General features: G+C 41.4%; 1 protein-coding gene across 5 annotated transcripts in view; it reads left to right on the top strand.

Moving 5' to 3' along the window:
* Window positions 1–13631, top strand: part of ZSWIM8 (zinc finger SWIM-type containing 8) — a 60955-nt gene that overhangs the window by 28932 nt on the left and 18392 nt on the right. For 4 of the 5 annotated variants that reach the window (XM_082054493.1, XM_082054492.1, XM_082054490.1 and 1 more), the window contains 7 exons: window positions 595–767; window positions 2581–2688; window positions 5568–5649; window positions 6942–7062; window positions 7426–7627; window positions 8459–8634; window positions 11028–12036. In XM_082054493.1, the coding sequence (XP_081910619.1) occupies window positions 595–767; window positions 2581–2688; window positions 5568–5649; window positions 6942–7062; window positions 7426–7627; window positions 8459–8634; window positions 11028–12036 (1871 nt within the window). The remainder of the gene's footprint in view (window positions 1–594; window positions 768–2580; window positions 2689–5567; window positions 5650–6941; window positions 7063–7425; window positions 7628–8458; window positions 8635–11027; window positions 12037–13631) is intronic. The other variant, XM_082054491.1, reaches the window with a different exon arrangement.

Raw genomic sequence — 13631 nt, 5'->3', positions numbered from 1 at the left:
TGGTTGTTTTCTGAGTTTGTAAAAATGAGATATTCACAAAATTGCAAGGAGGTACATAATTTATGAGAAATGGGTAGCTTCTGAAGCCACAAAGTGAAAGTAAGAGTTCAGGTTTAAGTGTTGCCTTTAGTTCACTGTAAAATTGTGGAAGCTGACAGACTTGGAAATAATTTGGAAGAAGTCACCTAGCCAGTTCTGCACTGTTGCCAGAGGTAATTAACATAGAAATCATGTCTAAAATATGTATACCCTAGCTTTGACCCTGTGATCAAAAAACCCACACTTTTCAGTGATGGCTTAATCTAGTTCTGCTTTTCTTTGTAAAATATTAATAGGGATAAATATATAAATAAATTAATGTATTAAAAGCTCTGTATTTTTTAATCTCTTATAACATGTTATGCTAATATTCTACCGTAGCTGATTGGGAAGAAACAAGTGCTGGAGACTGTAGCTCCCTGTCCATTCCAAGATGGATGTTGTTGCTAGACATGTTGTTTTGCTGTTTAAATGGCACGTACCTAAATTTCCGTGCTAGCTGAATCTGTCTCCCAAGCACTAGAAGGGTAATTCTGGACTTTTGAATTTTTACAGGTTTCCATCTGAGCGCCACTGTGGTACCCCCACAGATGGTGCCACCCAAAGGTGCGTACAATGTGGCAGTGATGTTTGATCGCTGCAGAATCACATCGTGCAGCTGCACCTGCGGAGCTGGGGCCAAGTGGTGTGCTCACGTCGTGGCGCTCTGCCTCTTCCGGATACACAACGTAGGCCTTTAAATACACTTCTGCTCTCCCCTGGGCGTCTTCTCTGAGCCTCTCCTCATGGCAGTTTTATGCAATGTGCACTCTCCTTAGGGAAATTGCTGTTGGCACTCCTTTTGGTCACAGATTGTGCAAATGTGCGCTTGCAGTTGCAGTCTGCAGAGTGAATTGTCTGAGGCTCTGAACTGCAGAATGTCCTTTGATAATGTGCAGATTGCTAAGGGTAGACACGCGGTCCTTTTTGGCCCCTTCCTGTTTCTCATTTAAATACTGGAATTACTCTTTCTTCAGTTCTGCAAGGAGTGGAAGCTCACCAATGGTTAGTCTTTTAATAAAAGCCTTTCCAAATATGGGATTTGAAAGCTTTTTCTTTTGGTTGTTTGATCATTCAGAGTGCCAAAAGAAAGTAATTTTGATCACTGTTGGCCTTTATGTTCACTGGTTCGTTTTAACATGTACTGCAGCAGATAAGTGTCATTCTGACTCGTAGATTTCAAACAGTCAGCCAATTTTATGCTTTTATTTGGCTGCTTGTATTCTGCATGGCTTTGTATAGAGTGAAAGCTAGGTGTTTCCTATCCCAATGAACTCCAGGTGAAAATGCATAGAGTCAACATGAAATACACAAGTTGAGGGTTCAGTCCTGCGTACAGATTAATTTCCTCAGTTTTTGGGAAGCTGCAAAATACATCTTAAGGAAGGATTAAACTTGGTTGAAAGGAACAGATTTTCTGCTGTCACTGAACATTTTATAGCTAACATGCTTATAATCAACTCCAGATTCTTAAATAAGTGCTAATAACCTGATGAAGCTTGTTACTATTTCACAATAGACAATTGTAATAGGCTTAAATTGATACTCTTGTGAAGTCATTGGAATATTGGTATACTTTCTGTGCTTAGGATGGAGACTTGGCAAAAAAAAATGGGTTCAGCTTTGAATTATTAGTTCCAGTTTTAAAAGGTTGTTACGGAGAGTGAGGATGGGAAACAAATTTTCATTTGTATTGTTTACACTTGGAAAGTTTGGACCCTGTGTAAGATAAAAATAATTATTTTCCCTCCAATTGTTTCCTCTACCTGAAAAATGATAGTGAAAGGATTTTCATGTTTGTATATACTGGCTGCTGACACTAGCAACTTACAAGCCGAGGTATATTGCTCTATGTAGACAAATAAATATCAGAAGCATCTTTATTATCAGAGTGCTCTTGCCGCTTTCCAAGTTAAATTTTAGATAGGTCCCATATAGGTATTTTTTATTCTGTAGGCTGACAAAGGTTGAGAAAATAGTGTTTGGTTTTGTTTTTTTAATCATCTCAGTTGTTATAAAATGTGGAAAGAGACTGATTTTTAGATTGGAAAAAAAAAAAAACAAACCAAAACAAACCCCCAAAAACCTCTAATGAGATAAATGAGGTGATTGTGATTCTGTGAAACAACCCCCCACAGAGCTGGTTGGTTTGCCAGAAGCTTAAAGAATAATGTCCTATTTTAGAGGTTTGTTTGTGAAATCCCTGCCAGTATTTGTGCAATTGCTAGCAACAACAGATCTTAAGCACAGCTGTTAAAGCAGTTTCCTTGAAAAGAAACTCTTAAAAACAGTTTTTATAAAGCCTAGGCATCTTATTTGCATCTTATCTGCAACAACCCACATAGGCAATTTTTTAAAATTATAATTATCAAGAGCACACATGATATGCATCAGCATCACTACTGTTCATGACACTTCATCCATTCAGTGGCCATAGCTTCATTAATTCTGACCTGTTAATGTCAGTTTATATCTCTTTTGTTTTGTTTTGTTTTCCTTCAGGCATCTGCAGTATGCTTACGAGCACCTGTTTCTGAGTCCTTGTCTCGGCTACAAAGAGACCAATTGCAAAAATTTGCTCAGTACCTAATCAGTGAACTTCCACAACAGGTAAATGGGGGCAATTGGTAGGACTAACTTTTTGTTAAATTCAGTTATCTTTATTCTGGATGCTATTTGGCAGGGAGATGCTGGGAAGGCTTCAGTTCTTGCCCTTTTCAGGTTTGCCAGTCTATCTTTTGACAATTGTCTATTGCCAAGTAAAAGAAATGGCTTAAAATATTAGCATGAATATGCACATTGCTTGTGGAAGATCAAACACAATAAAATAAACGCATGGTGGTGAAAAACTTAGGTCAGAACAAATTGGGTTGCTTTACTGTGTGTTTGGGTAGCTAAGTGGAGAAGATTACCCAGGTAATGTGTGGTGTATGCCTTATGTGGGCACTTTCTAATGCACAGAATTGGTGACCCTTTGACTTCCCCCAGTTTAGCTTCTTGGTGACTCATAAGAATCATTTGGGTTATGGAAAGTAATAGACCTGAAATTTTGTTAGTCAAAGACAAAATCTGCTCTCTTATTCCTTAAATATCTGTGTTGTTCAAGGTCAGGTCATTTATATCACCTGACAAAAATGTGTGCAGAAAATACACAAGAGTATCTAAGTGATTGTGAAATATTTACTTTAAAAATATAGGGCTTGGCAACTTTTTTGTGCTGGTTCAGCCAAAGCAAGTTGAGAAAAACTGACCTGCATGGGTATCTGTTACATTTCAGTAGTATGTGCATAATATCTTAAGTAGGAGGTAGATTACTGTCAGCAGGTGCCTAAAATTCATATTATGGTGCTGTGCTTGGGACACAAAGATATTCTGTTGCTAAAACATCCTCTAAATTTCCTACAGAAATGCTAATCTTCTTATGAGAGGAAATACAGGAATCATATAATATGGAAGTGATATAAACTGCTTATTTGTTGCTGAGAGTTCAGCAGCAACGGTGTGCACTTCTTGTTGCATTAAATAACAGACGAAGCTTTTTTTCCATCTCTCCTTAAGGACTCGAAGCTTTATGTCTTATAGTCTGGTGCTTAATAAAGGAGGGTTTTGGAAGGCTAGTAGTAGTGGAAATTGTTTCCTGAATGGCATGTGATTTGTTTGCTTTCAATATTCTGTGTCTTCTCCTTTTTGCAGCTTTTATTTTTCCTACAGTCATGTGTACCAGCTGTGCACTCAGGATCATCTGGATTATTTCATTTCATTATTACTATCTTACCACATAATCTGATGGATGCTGCCTAACAGAAAAGTTGGGTTTTTATTGGCAAATGCATCTTAACCTATGTAGTTTAATTCCCTTGGAAAAGGCAAGGCATGCTCCAAACTCTTCCAACAGGATCATTGCCAGTCTTCAAGATTTCTGAGAGCAGATAAATACTCTTATACCTTGGGACAACATTTTTTGACTACATGATGTAGAATTAGAGTAGGCTGTACAGGTGATTCTATTTCATCCTTATTTCCAGCTTGTGAACTGCGTGATGGGACAGTAATATAAAGCTGAATTAACTTTCCAGTGTAAAGGGATGGCAGTCTGTAGGAATGCAGCTAGATAAGAAATTTTTCAAAATCTCTGTGGAAAGTCTTCTGTACCTATGAAAATGTCAGTGATTCTGAGCAGCTAGAATATATTACCCAGTTCTTCCCCCAAGAGCTATTTCCCTTCATGGAGCCAGTACTCTTAGTCCAATTAAATATGAATATCTTGGCAAAAATGCCCGAAGGAGAGTTGCTGCAGGTCCCTGGTACTTCATCCTTAAGGGGTGACATTGCCTAGACCTGTTTCTTTTCTGCTTTGTGGTGATTTAAAATATGTAGTAGTGGAAAAAGGTACAAGAGTAGCTTAGTGCTGAGCTTGTTTCTTCAGGTGACTTAAATTCAAAATATCCTTCTGAAGCATTGTTTTTCTTCCATCTGTTTGAGATGGGTCCATATTATTTGCAAATATAGGTTTATGGAATATGCCTTGCTTTACAGTAAGTGTGAACTCAGCTGTTGTGCGGAGAGAGGTGGCAGAATATCAGATCTTCTGTTGAAAGTAATTTAATTCCTAAACATCTGCCTAACCCGTTGTAAGCATGTGTGCTAAAGGATAAATGGATTTACAGTTTCACCCCAGACTTAGTTTGGGAAAAAACACTTTCTACTATGCATTTTTCTTTCAAAAAAGGACATTAAGGGTGTATCTACTTGGGATTTTCCAGTCAGGTGTGAGCCTTTTCTGCTTATGCTCCGAACTGTCCAGAAGCTATGACTGCATTAGTGTAGTGCTGAAATGGCATCAGTTTACTATTGAGTCTGAGTTTTTATATGTATATATATATATATACACACACACACACGTGTATATATATATATGTGTATATATACACGTGTGTGTGTATATATATATATATGGTGTCTTTGCTATCAGGATAGTAAATAAACTAGAGTCTGCCCAAAAAGTTATGTATAGATATAATTTGTAGCTTGCTTCTCTGTTCCCATTAGCTTGAGGTTTAGAGAAATAATTTAGGAACAAGACATCAAGAATATTTGAAGTGCAGGAAAATGGTGACCTTGACTGCAGTCACTTCCGTATCTCTCAAAGTTAGCTGCAGTATAACTCTCTGTGGGCTCCTCATCCTCAAGAAATGAGAAGGGAACTAATAACCTAGGAGGCTTTTCTTTACTTCTTAGGGTGTGAATGTAGTAAGTAAGCCTTGGATACAGGTTTGCTTTGAAGAAGGAGAGTGGAAAGTCTTAACAGCTGATTTGCTGTAGTTTAAACTTTAGCACCCTCTGTCGTCCTTTCTGAAAACAAGACTCTGTGCCTCAGATACTTTTTGAAATTGAGAGTGCTTCAATCATGAAAATCTGGGCAGCTTTTTGGCTGGGTATATTAGGATAAGAACTACTGTGTATATTGAAAGTTTGTTTCATGTTTTCAGATTCTTCCAACTGCTCAACGCTTGCTGGATGAGCTGTTATCTTCTCAGTCTACTGCCATCAACACAGTGTGTGGAGCCCCAGGTAACCTTGATATATCTTATTTCAGTAATGTCTGTCACAGGTAGGAAGTGGATATATTTCCATTGCTTTGAGTTTCTGAACCAGTCTGTTACCGCATAGCTGGGATTGCAGGTCAAGGAAAGGGTTAAGAGATCAAGGAAAAGGGGTAAGAACAGGCACTTGCGTGCATATATGGCATGACAATTGGCACTTGGGTGACTCTGTGCAGAGGAAGAGAGCAGCAGGCAATGCATCTTTCTAACAAAAAAAAATTCTTTAAAAGTTGTTGTCAATTATAGACTCCTGGAAATGCTGATTGGAGGAGACTTGTCCAACCTCCCCCTTGGAACAGGATGGTTTGCAACACTAGAGTGGGTTAGCTGTGGCTAGGGTTGGCTTAGCCAAGTCTCGGTTACCAGAAACATTACAGAGTATTCCTGGTTTAGTGCTGTGTTACCCTTTTGGTCAAGAATTTTTCCCCAACATCCAATATAAATACCCTTTTTTATCATGTTCTGCTACCAAGAAGAGTTTGTCTGTGTTGTGTTTGTGATTCCAAGTAGTTGTAGGCTGTTAATGAGCACCCCTCACCCTCTCCTTTTTAGATTAAATTAGCCCATGTTCCTTAATCTCAGCTCACAGGTCATGTGCTCTGTGCCCCCAGCTATCTTGATACCCACCCCACTATATCCTCTTGATTTCACAGTGTCATTCCTGATCTGGGGGACCCAAAACTGGATACAATATTTCAGGTGTAACTTTATCTCCCTCTACCTGGCACTAGTAAAGTAATTTTCTTAAATCTGCCTGCTGTGCTTTTCTTAATGTAGTCCTGTTTGCAGGTTTGTTAGGGGTTTGTTTTGTTTTGTGTTTTCAGTAACAATTTGCCATCAGTTTGTGTTCAGCTTGGCATCCACCATAATCACCAAACCCTATGAGCTACTTAGCCATTTGGTTTTCAGTCTGTGCTGATGCATGGGATTTTCTGTCCCAGCTACAGAAGTTTACTTTTTTTTTTTGTCAATGAATTTCTTGGGGTTTCTGTTAGCACAGTCCTTGAATTACTCCTGGTCCCACTGGTAGTAGTGCTGCCATTCAGCGTGCCAGCCGTGTCTCCCAGTTTAGTGTTGCCAGTGGTTAAGGTAATGTTATGATAGCATTTTGAGGTAGTTCTGAAGAGTGAGTTCTGTAATGGGTGAAATAAACTGGGTAACACACTGCCTGTGTGCTCCCTATAGTCTCTATGGTTGGGCACACACAGGAAAATCTTTCTTCAAAGCCTGAAGACTATATGTGTGTTTTTTTTTGTCAAGATCCCACTGCTGGACCCTCTGCATCAGATCAAAGCACGTGGTACTTAGATGAATCTACTCTGAGTGACAACATAAAGAAAACCCTTCATAAATTCTGTGGCCCCTCTCCTGTTGTTTTCAGGTAAGCTGTTTCCCATTGAAGGGAAAATGGGGTATTTGTATAACCTGTAAGCTTGTTCACTGTATAGCCTGTAACCTTATGTGATACCATGGGCTGAAGGATACTTAGTTTTGTGGTTACTACTCTGGAGTGTATTTTTGCATAGCTTGTCCATGTTATTGCAGCAAAGTACATTGTATTTACGCAATATCGTCCTTGTGGGGTGCGCTGAGCCTCTCATGCATCCTCTCTTTTACTTCATGCATGTCTGTCCTATTTAAGGTGCAAATATACTTCTGGATGTAGAATATGCTCAGGATTTTGTGTGATTGTACTTGATTTCATTTTTTTCTCATCCCTGCTCTTCTGTTTTCACATCCCCAGTGATGTGAATTCAATGTATCTCTCTTCCACCGAGCCACCAGCTGCTGCTGAGTGGGCCTGTCTCCTGCGTCCCCTGCGAGGAAGAGAGCCTGAGGGCATCTGGAACCTGCTTTCCATTGTGCGGGAGATGTTTAAGAGACGGGATAGCAATGCAGCCCCTTTGCTGGAGATTCTGACTGACCAGTGTCTCAACTATGAGCAGGTACTCAAATCTCTTTGCTCTGAGCAGGGATGTTCTGGGAACCAGACTGAGCCAGTGACAGATGCCACATGCCTGTGCAAACAAAGGCTGAATAATTTTTTGTAACAGTCTGTATGCATTATGGGCATGTGCTTTTCCACACTAGTATTATGTTTGCTCTTGTACTGATTCAGTGATGTCCCAGCAACACTATATTCCCAAAATACCTCAACTCTTTCTAACATGAATATATGGAGTCTGAACTCTTTTTTTTTTTCTTTTTTTTTTTTTTTTAGCATATTTGATTTTATTTCTGCCCAGTTAAGCATTTTGACAGAGACTAAAGATATAATTGGGTGGTAGGATCTCACACTCTTTGGTTATTTTTGTAGAAGATATCTTTTGATGGCCTTGAGTAATATTTTGTTTTGTTTTTAATAAACATTAAGAAAAAGGTTTCCTTTCATAGTTCAGAACACTGGCCTTGCTCTGTAACATGAAATGCAATGCAAGTTTCCTTATTGCTCTATCATATATCTTTTTTTTTAGGGGAAAATAAGTTCTTAGTTTGTCACATTTGTTCACTATTTTCCTCCAAGCGTGAAGGCCTCTAGTAAAAGAACTTCCTGTCGGTATTTTGTTCTATGTGCATGTGCCTTTTAACCAGACAAAGTTTGAGAGACCCTTAGTTCTCACACACCAATACTGCTTTCATGCTCATAGTTATTTTGGAGCCAAAGGAAAACATGGTACTAGCTACAAATCCTATTGCCTTGTGGTTATGAGGTTAAGTGAGAGCAGGGGATGAGTTGTTGGCCACAACGCACCTCCACTGAACGTTTTCTTCTGCAGATAACTGGCTGGTGGTACAGCGTGCGAACATCTGCGTCACACAGCAGCGCTAGCGGGCACACGGGACGCAGCAACGGCCAGTCAGAAGTAGCTGCTCATGCTTGTGCAAGTATGTGTGATGAGATGGTGGTTCTTTGGAGGTTGGCAGTCCTGGACCCGACAATTAGTCCACAGAGGTGAGCACAAGAATCAGATCCAGTCTCTCATTTATTTCTGTAACATTGAAGCACACTCAAGAGTTTCTTCCTGTAGGTGTCTTGTGTTTGTATTGTTACCTCATTGCCTGTTGATCCATTAGTCCTTCCAGATGTGTGCTGCGTAGGGTTCAAGAGCACTGTAATTATTTTAAACTTTAACTGTTCTTGCTGCTCACTTTTAGTAACATCATGGAGTGTGAATAATTTGTTTTCTTGGAGTTCTCTTTTACATATGAGTGTAATTTTGCGTTTCGATGTCCTGGAGGAGGACATTTATTTGAATTATAACACTGACTACCAATAAATTTTAATGCTTTCTAAATTTAACTGTTCAGCAGTTTAATGGATTTCTGGTTAGCCCAGTCACTCACAGTTGTCTGTTTCAAGATGAAGGATTTCTTACTTTCTGTGCTCTTAGGGAGTTTATTCTCTGCAATGTATTGGTAAACAGTATCATTGGTGTGTGAATTTCAGTCAGGGTTTTCAATTGTCTGAGGAAAAATCATGAGGCTTCTGCAGATTTCTAAACGATATTGTGCCTTGGTAAATCACTGCCATCTTTATTTAGCACTAGTTAAATAGCAGTGGAGGTACTGACAGCTTGAGTTGAGATGCTGTGGTTGAAATTGTAATAATTTGTCTTGTACATCTAGTCTACAAACTGTGGCATGTAAAATATACTCAATTAGTTTGTGCTGTAAGTGCTCAGGAAAGTTTTTTCAGAACAAATGAAAACAGGATTGGGTTTTCAACACAATTACACGTTAACAGGATTTGCTTTCTGTGAATTGTTGTGTAACATTAATAAAATGCCCTATCTATGTAAGGTACATCAGGGACACTAAAATGGATGCAGCATCTGTCTTGTACAGTTTACAGCATGAAGTAGCTGAGTATAGGAGACAAGACAAATAAAAAACTGTAGGAAACTGGGAATGAGGCTTAAAATAAACACATCAATCGGATCACGTGGAAAACCCATAAAAGGTTTTGGCTTTTGATAAAGTATGAAGTTGGGCTATGTGTGTTCACATTTGAGTCATTTGGCACAGTTCAAATTTGCTCAGATCTCCTACTCAAGCTCATGCATAATTGAAATGCTCCTGCTTGATTGCCTATTCTCTTGGCGTTTGAATAGTCACCAAGAAGAGCCCTTTTCTACCGGTCCTTGCTATTCTTTGCAGTGAATCATAAGACAACTTGCTACCTCATTCTTTATTCATGGCAGGCTCTCATCCTTATGTTACCTTTCCTAAGTAGTTTCCCATTCTTTTTCCTCACCTTGATTAAGCTCCACCAGTTTGCTCTCTTGTTAATTAATTTCTTTAGTGGACAAATAGAAGTGGTCCATTTTGTTTAGCCCTTTTTGTCCTGATACCCTTTGCACCTAAACTGGGTCATTCTGGTTTGATTTTATTTTCTTGTTCTTTTGCTTTTGATAGGAAATGTGAGAGGACTGAAGTGTTGGGCTTGTACCTCAGGTCTCTGGAATCTGTGGCAGAAACAAGATGACAGTAAATTGAGACACTTGGTGCAATTTCTAGAAATGTCTTTTTCTCTTCTTGAATTAGATCACCCAAATGTTTAATCCATTTAGATTATCTTCCTCATATGCTTAGGCCCTATGTGAGATTTGGAGCTGCGAAATGCAGAAAGGCTTTGTTCTTCCCATGGTAACAGGGGGCATGGGACTAACTGCTGTGTAATTTAAATGTCTGTAAATGGACCAGCTTATTTCTTTCTCAAAGTTATATGAATATCAATTATTTTTGTCTTGCTTATTCTGTGTCTATGGCTTCCAACAGTTTAGTCTCCTAAGGACAGCTTGCTCATGCCTAAATTGAATTGTTGGGCCCTAGGTAGGCATATCGGGGTAAAAAGGTGCATGCCTGGAAGGGAGATTAGGTGTTCCTGTCTGGTATTGTGCTTCCCTGGGTGGGCTGTTTAAATTGTACTTGTGAACATCTTGACCAGAGTTGTTCACAGGGCTGTTTATGAAAGGTTCCAAGAGCAGTTTCCCATGGCACTCGCTGGTCTTAGATTGCTGAGGCTTACATCACTAATACCTTACTGGGGGCAGTTAAGCAAACAGGACAGACAGTATTTCATTTTTAAACCTCCCTGTTTGTATCGTGCTTTCATGTTGGTACTGTTCACATTTTCTTTCTGTATCGTAGGCTTGTCTAGGACTTGGTTGTTGTTATACATACCTGTTTCCTTTTTTCAGGCTGTCTTCTTACTACTGCTGTGTACACTTAATTTAACAGATTTTTCTGACAAAAAGGAGGAGGCGTTCTGTGGGTTAAGAGGTAGTTTGTCACAGGTGCATTTTGTGTCTGCTTTCTAACCTGTCCTCTTACTTCTTTTCCTAGGCGCAGGGACCTTTGCTCACAGCTCAGACAGTGGCAGCTGAAAGTCATAGATAATGTTAAGAGGGGTCAGCACAAGAAATCGCTGGAGAAGCTCTTCCAGGGTTTCAAGCCAGCTGTGGAAGCTTGTTACTTCAACTGGGAGGAAGCTTATCCCATTCCTGGGATCACATATAGCAGCACTGACAAGAAGAACTCTTTCTGTTGGGTAAAGGCCATCCAGCAAAGGAGCTGCCGGTTGCAGTGTGCAGAAACTGCCTCTGAGGCTGGTAGAACCCCTGGACAGGAGCCTGGGGGACCATGTCTGCAGCCTGGGGACAGGCTGCGTCCCTCCCCCCAGGAGCCTGCAGTTCGTCCGAAGGAACTTACTGGAAAGCGGAAAGTTGTCTCTGAAACGCCACAAAGGGTTCTGAGACGACTTTCAGCAGAAGGTGATAAAGCTGTGTATAAGACTGCAGTGGGCAAAGCAAAGTTACCAGTGAGCAAAGGCTTGACCAGTAAGCACAGCGGGAAACGCCGCATGAGCAGTGAAGACAGCTCTCTGGAACCGGACTTGGCAGAGATGAGTCTGGATGACAGCAGCTTGGCTCTGGGGGCAGAAGCCAGCAATACATTTAGTTTTACGGAAAGCCCACTGAGCAGGAGCTACAGGGACACCTTTGAGGAGGATGGTGGGGTGTACTTCTCTGAGGGACCTGAGCCCAGTGTCAGGAGCAGTTCCATGGCCAAGAAATCGCCCAAGGATCCTGTGGGTGAAATGGGTAGTGGTGATGATGACCTGCCTTCTGCAGATGAGAACAGCAGTGGTGTGGGCCTGAAGGCAGAAGAAGTGGGAGAGAATGGTGCAGCGGGGGGAGGAGATGATGGAGAAGAGGAAGACGATTACCAGGTATACTATCTAAATCCACAAGAGGTAGCCAAAGAAGATGATGACAAAGCTGAAGGAGGAAATGAAGAGGAACAAGATATATTTGCTGGTATAAAGCCTCTGGAGCAGGAGAACCGGATGGAGGTGAGCTGAATCTAGTTGAGAACACTGTTTTACGGTTTTATGTATTGCACACGTCACAGCGTCATGGTTTAACCCCAGCCAACAACGAAACACCATGCAGCTGCTTGCTCACCCCCAACTCTCAGTGGGATGGGGAGGAGAGTGAAGAAAAAAAAAAACCAAAACAAACAACCCCAAACTCATGGGTACTTCCACCATTCTAAGCACATGGCTCTTGTCTTGATGGGTTTGTGGGAGCATGATAAGAGCAATTTGCTGAGCTTCCCCATATTTATATTTCAGCCATTGTCCTCTATACCAGAGATGCTTTAACCACTTGGCTTGCTTGATAGCAGCACATGTTTCACATTCATGGGCAACGTGTGCAATAGTGTCCATTGGTCAAGTCCAGCGCTCAGTCACCAGCCCATCTGCGTGTTGTGTCTCTTCCTCGATGGCCTGAGGTATCATGGACATACCGGGCCATAACTAACTCACCCTTATCTTGCCAGTCCAGTTCCACCTGAGCCCTCCAGTCTTAGCCGCCTGATCCACATGCTGATTGGTTTGGTGTTTCAGACAGAAAGGGACCTGGGGGTACTAATTGACAGGAAGCTCAGCATGAGCCATCAGTGTGGCCAGGTGGCCAAGAAGGCCAACGGTATCCTGTCCTGTATCAAAAACAGCGTGGTCAGCAGGACAAGGGAAGTGATCCTTCCCCTGTACTCTGCATTGGTGAGGCCACACCTGGAGTATTGTGTTCAGTTCTGGGCCCCTCAGCTCAGGAAAGACATTGAAGTGCTGGAGCGAGTCCAGAGAAGAGCAACAAGACTGGTGAAGGGACTTGAGCATAAGACCTATGGGGAGAGGCTGAGGGAGCTGGGGTTGTTTAGTGTAGAGAAGAGGAGGCTTAGAGGTGACCTCATCACTCTCTATAACTACCTGAAGGGAAGTTATAGCCAGGTGGGGATTGGTCCCTTCTCCCAGGCAGGACAAGGGGGCATGGGCTTAAACTCTGCCAGGGGAAATTTAGGCTGGATATTAGAAAGAAATTCTTTACAGAGAGAGTGGTCAGGCATTGGAATGGCCTGCCCAGGGAGGTGGTGGACTCGCCGTCCCTGGAGGTTTTTAAACTGAGATTGGACATGGCACTTAGTGCCATGATCTAATAAACGGACTAGAGTTGGACCAAGGGTTGGACTCGATGATCTCTGAGGTCTTTTCCAACCCAGTCAATTCTGTGATTCTGTGTTCTTCAGTGGCCCGACTCTTGGGTGCATGGGCATCTACGTGATGTACTTTTACAACCAGCTTCCCGAGCTGGGCAGCAATATCTTGCTGCAATGGGGCAGCCCGGATAGGTTTGCCTCTGCGCTGCCAGTTGCTCCGGTTCCGTTGCTGTAACAGCCCCCAACGGGGACTTTGCCACTACCCATGAGTCAGTGCAGAGATAGAACACTGGCTACTTTTCTTGGTCCACAATGTCTAAAGACAGCAGGATGGTTTTCACTTCTGCAACTCACTATGAATCTGGAAAGCCAGAGGCAGCATAAATAGATTGTGTCACATTCCTGTCATAAAATGAGTTTAGAGCTTGCACCTATATGAGCAAGCAG

The sequence above is a fragment of the Streptopelia decaocto genome (assembly GCF_964273445.1).
Source record: "Streptopelia decaocto genome assembly, chromosome: 5".
Lineage (NCBI taxonomy): Eukaryota > Metazoa > Chordata > Aves > Columbiformes > Columbidae > Streptopelia > Streptopelia decaocto.
This window is presented reverse-complemented; position numbering and strand designations above follow the sequence as displayed.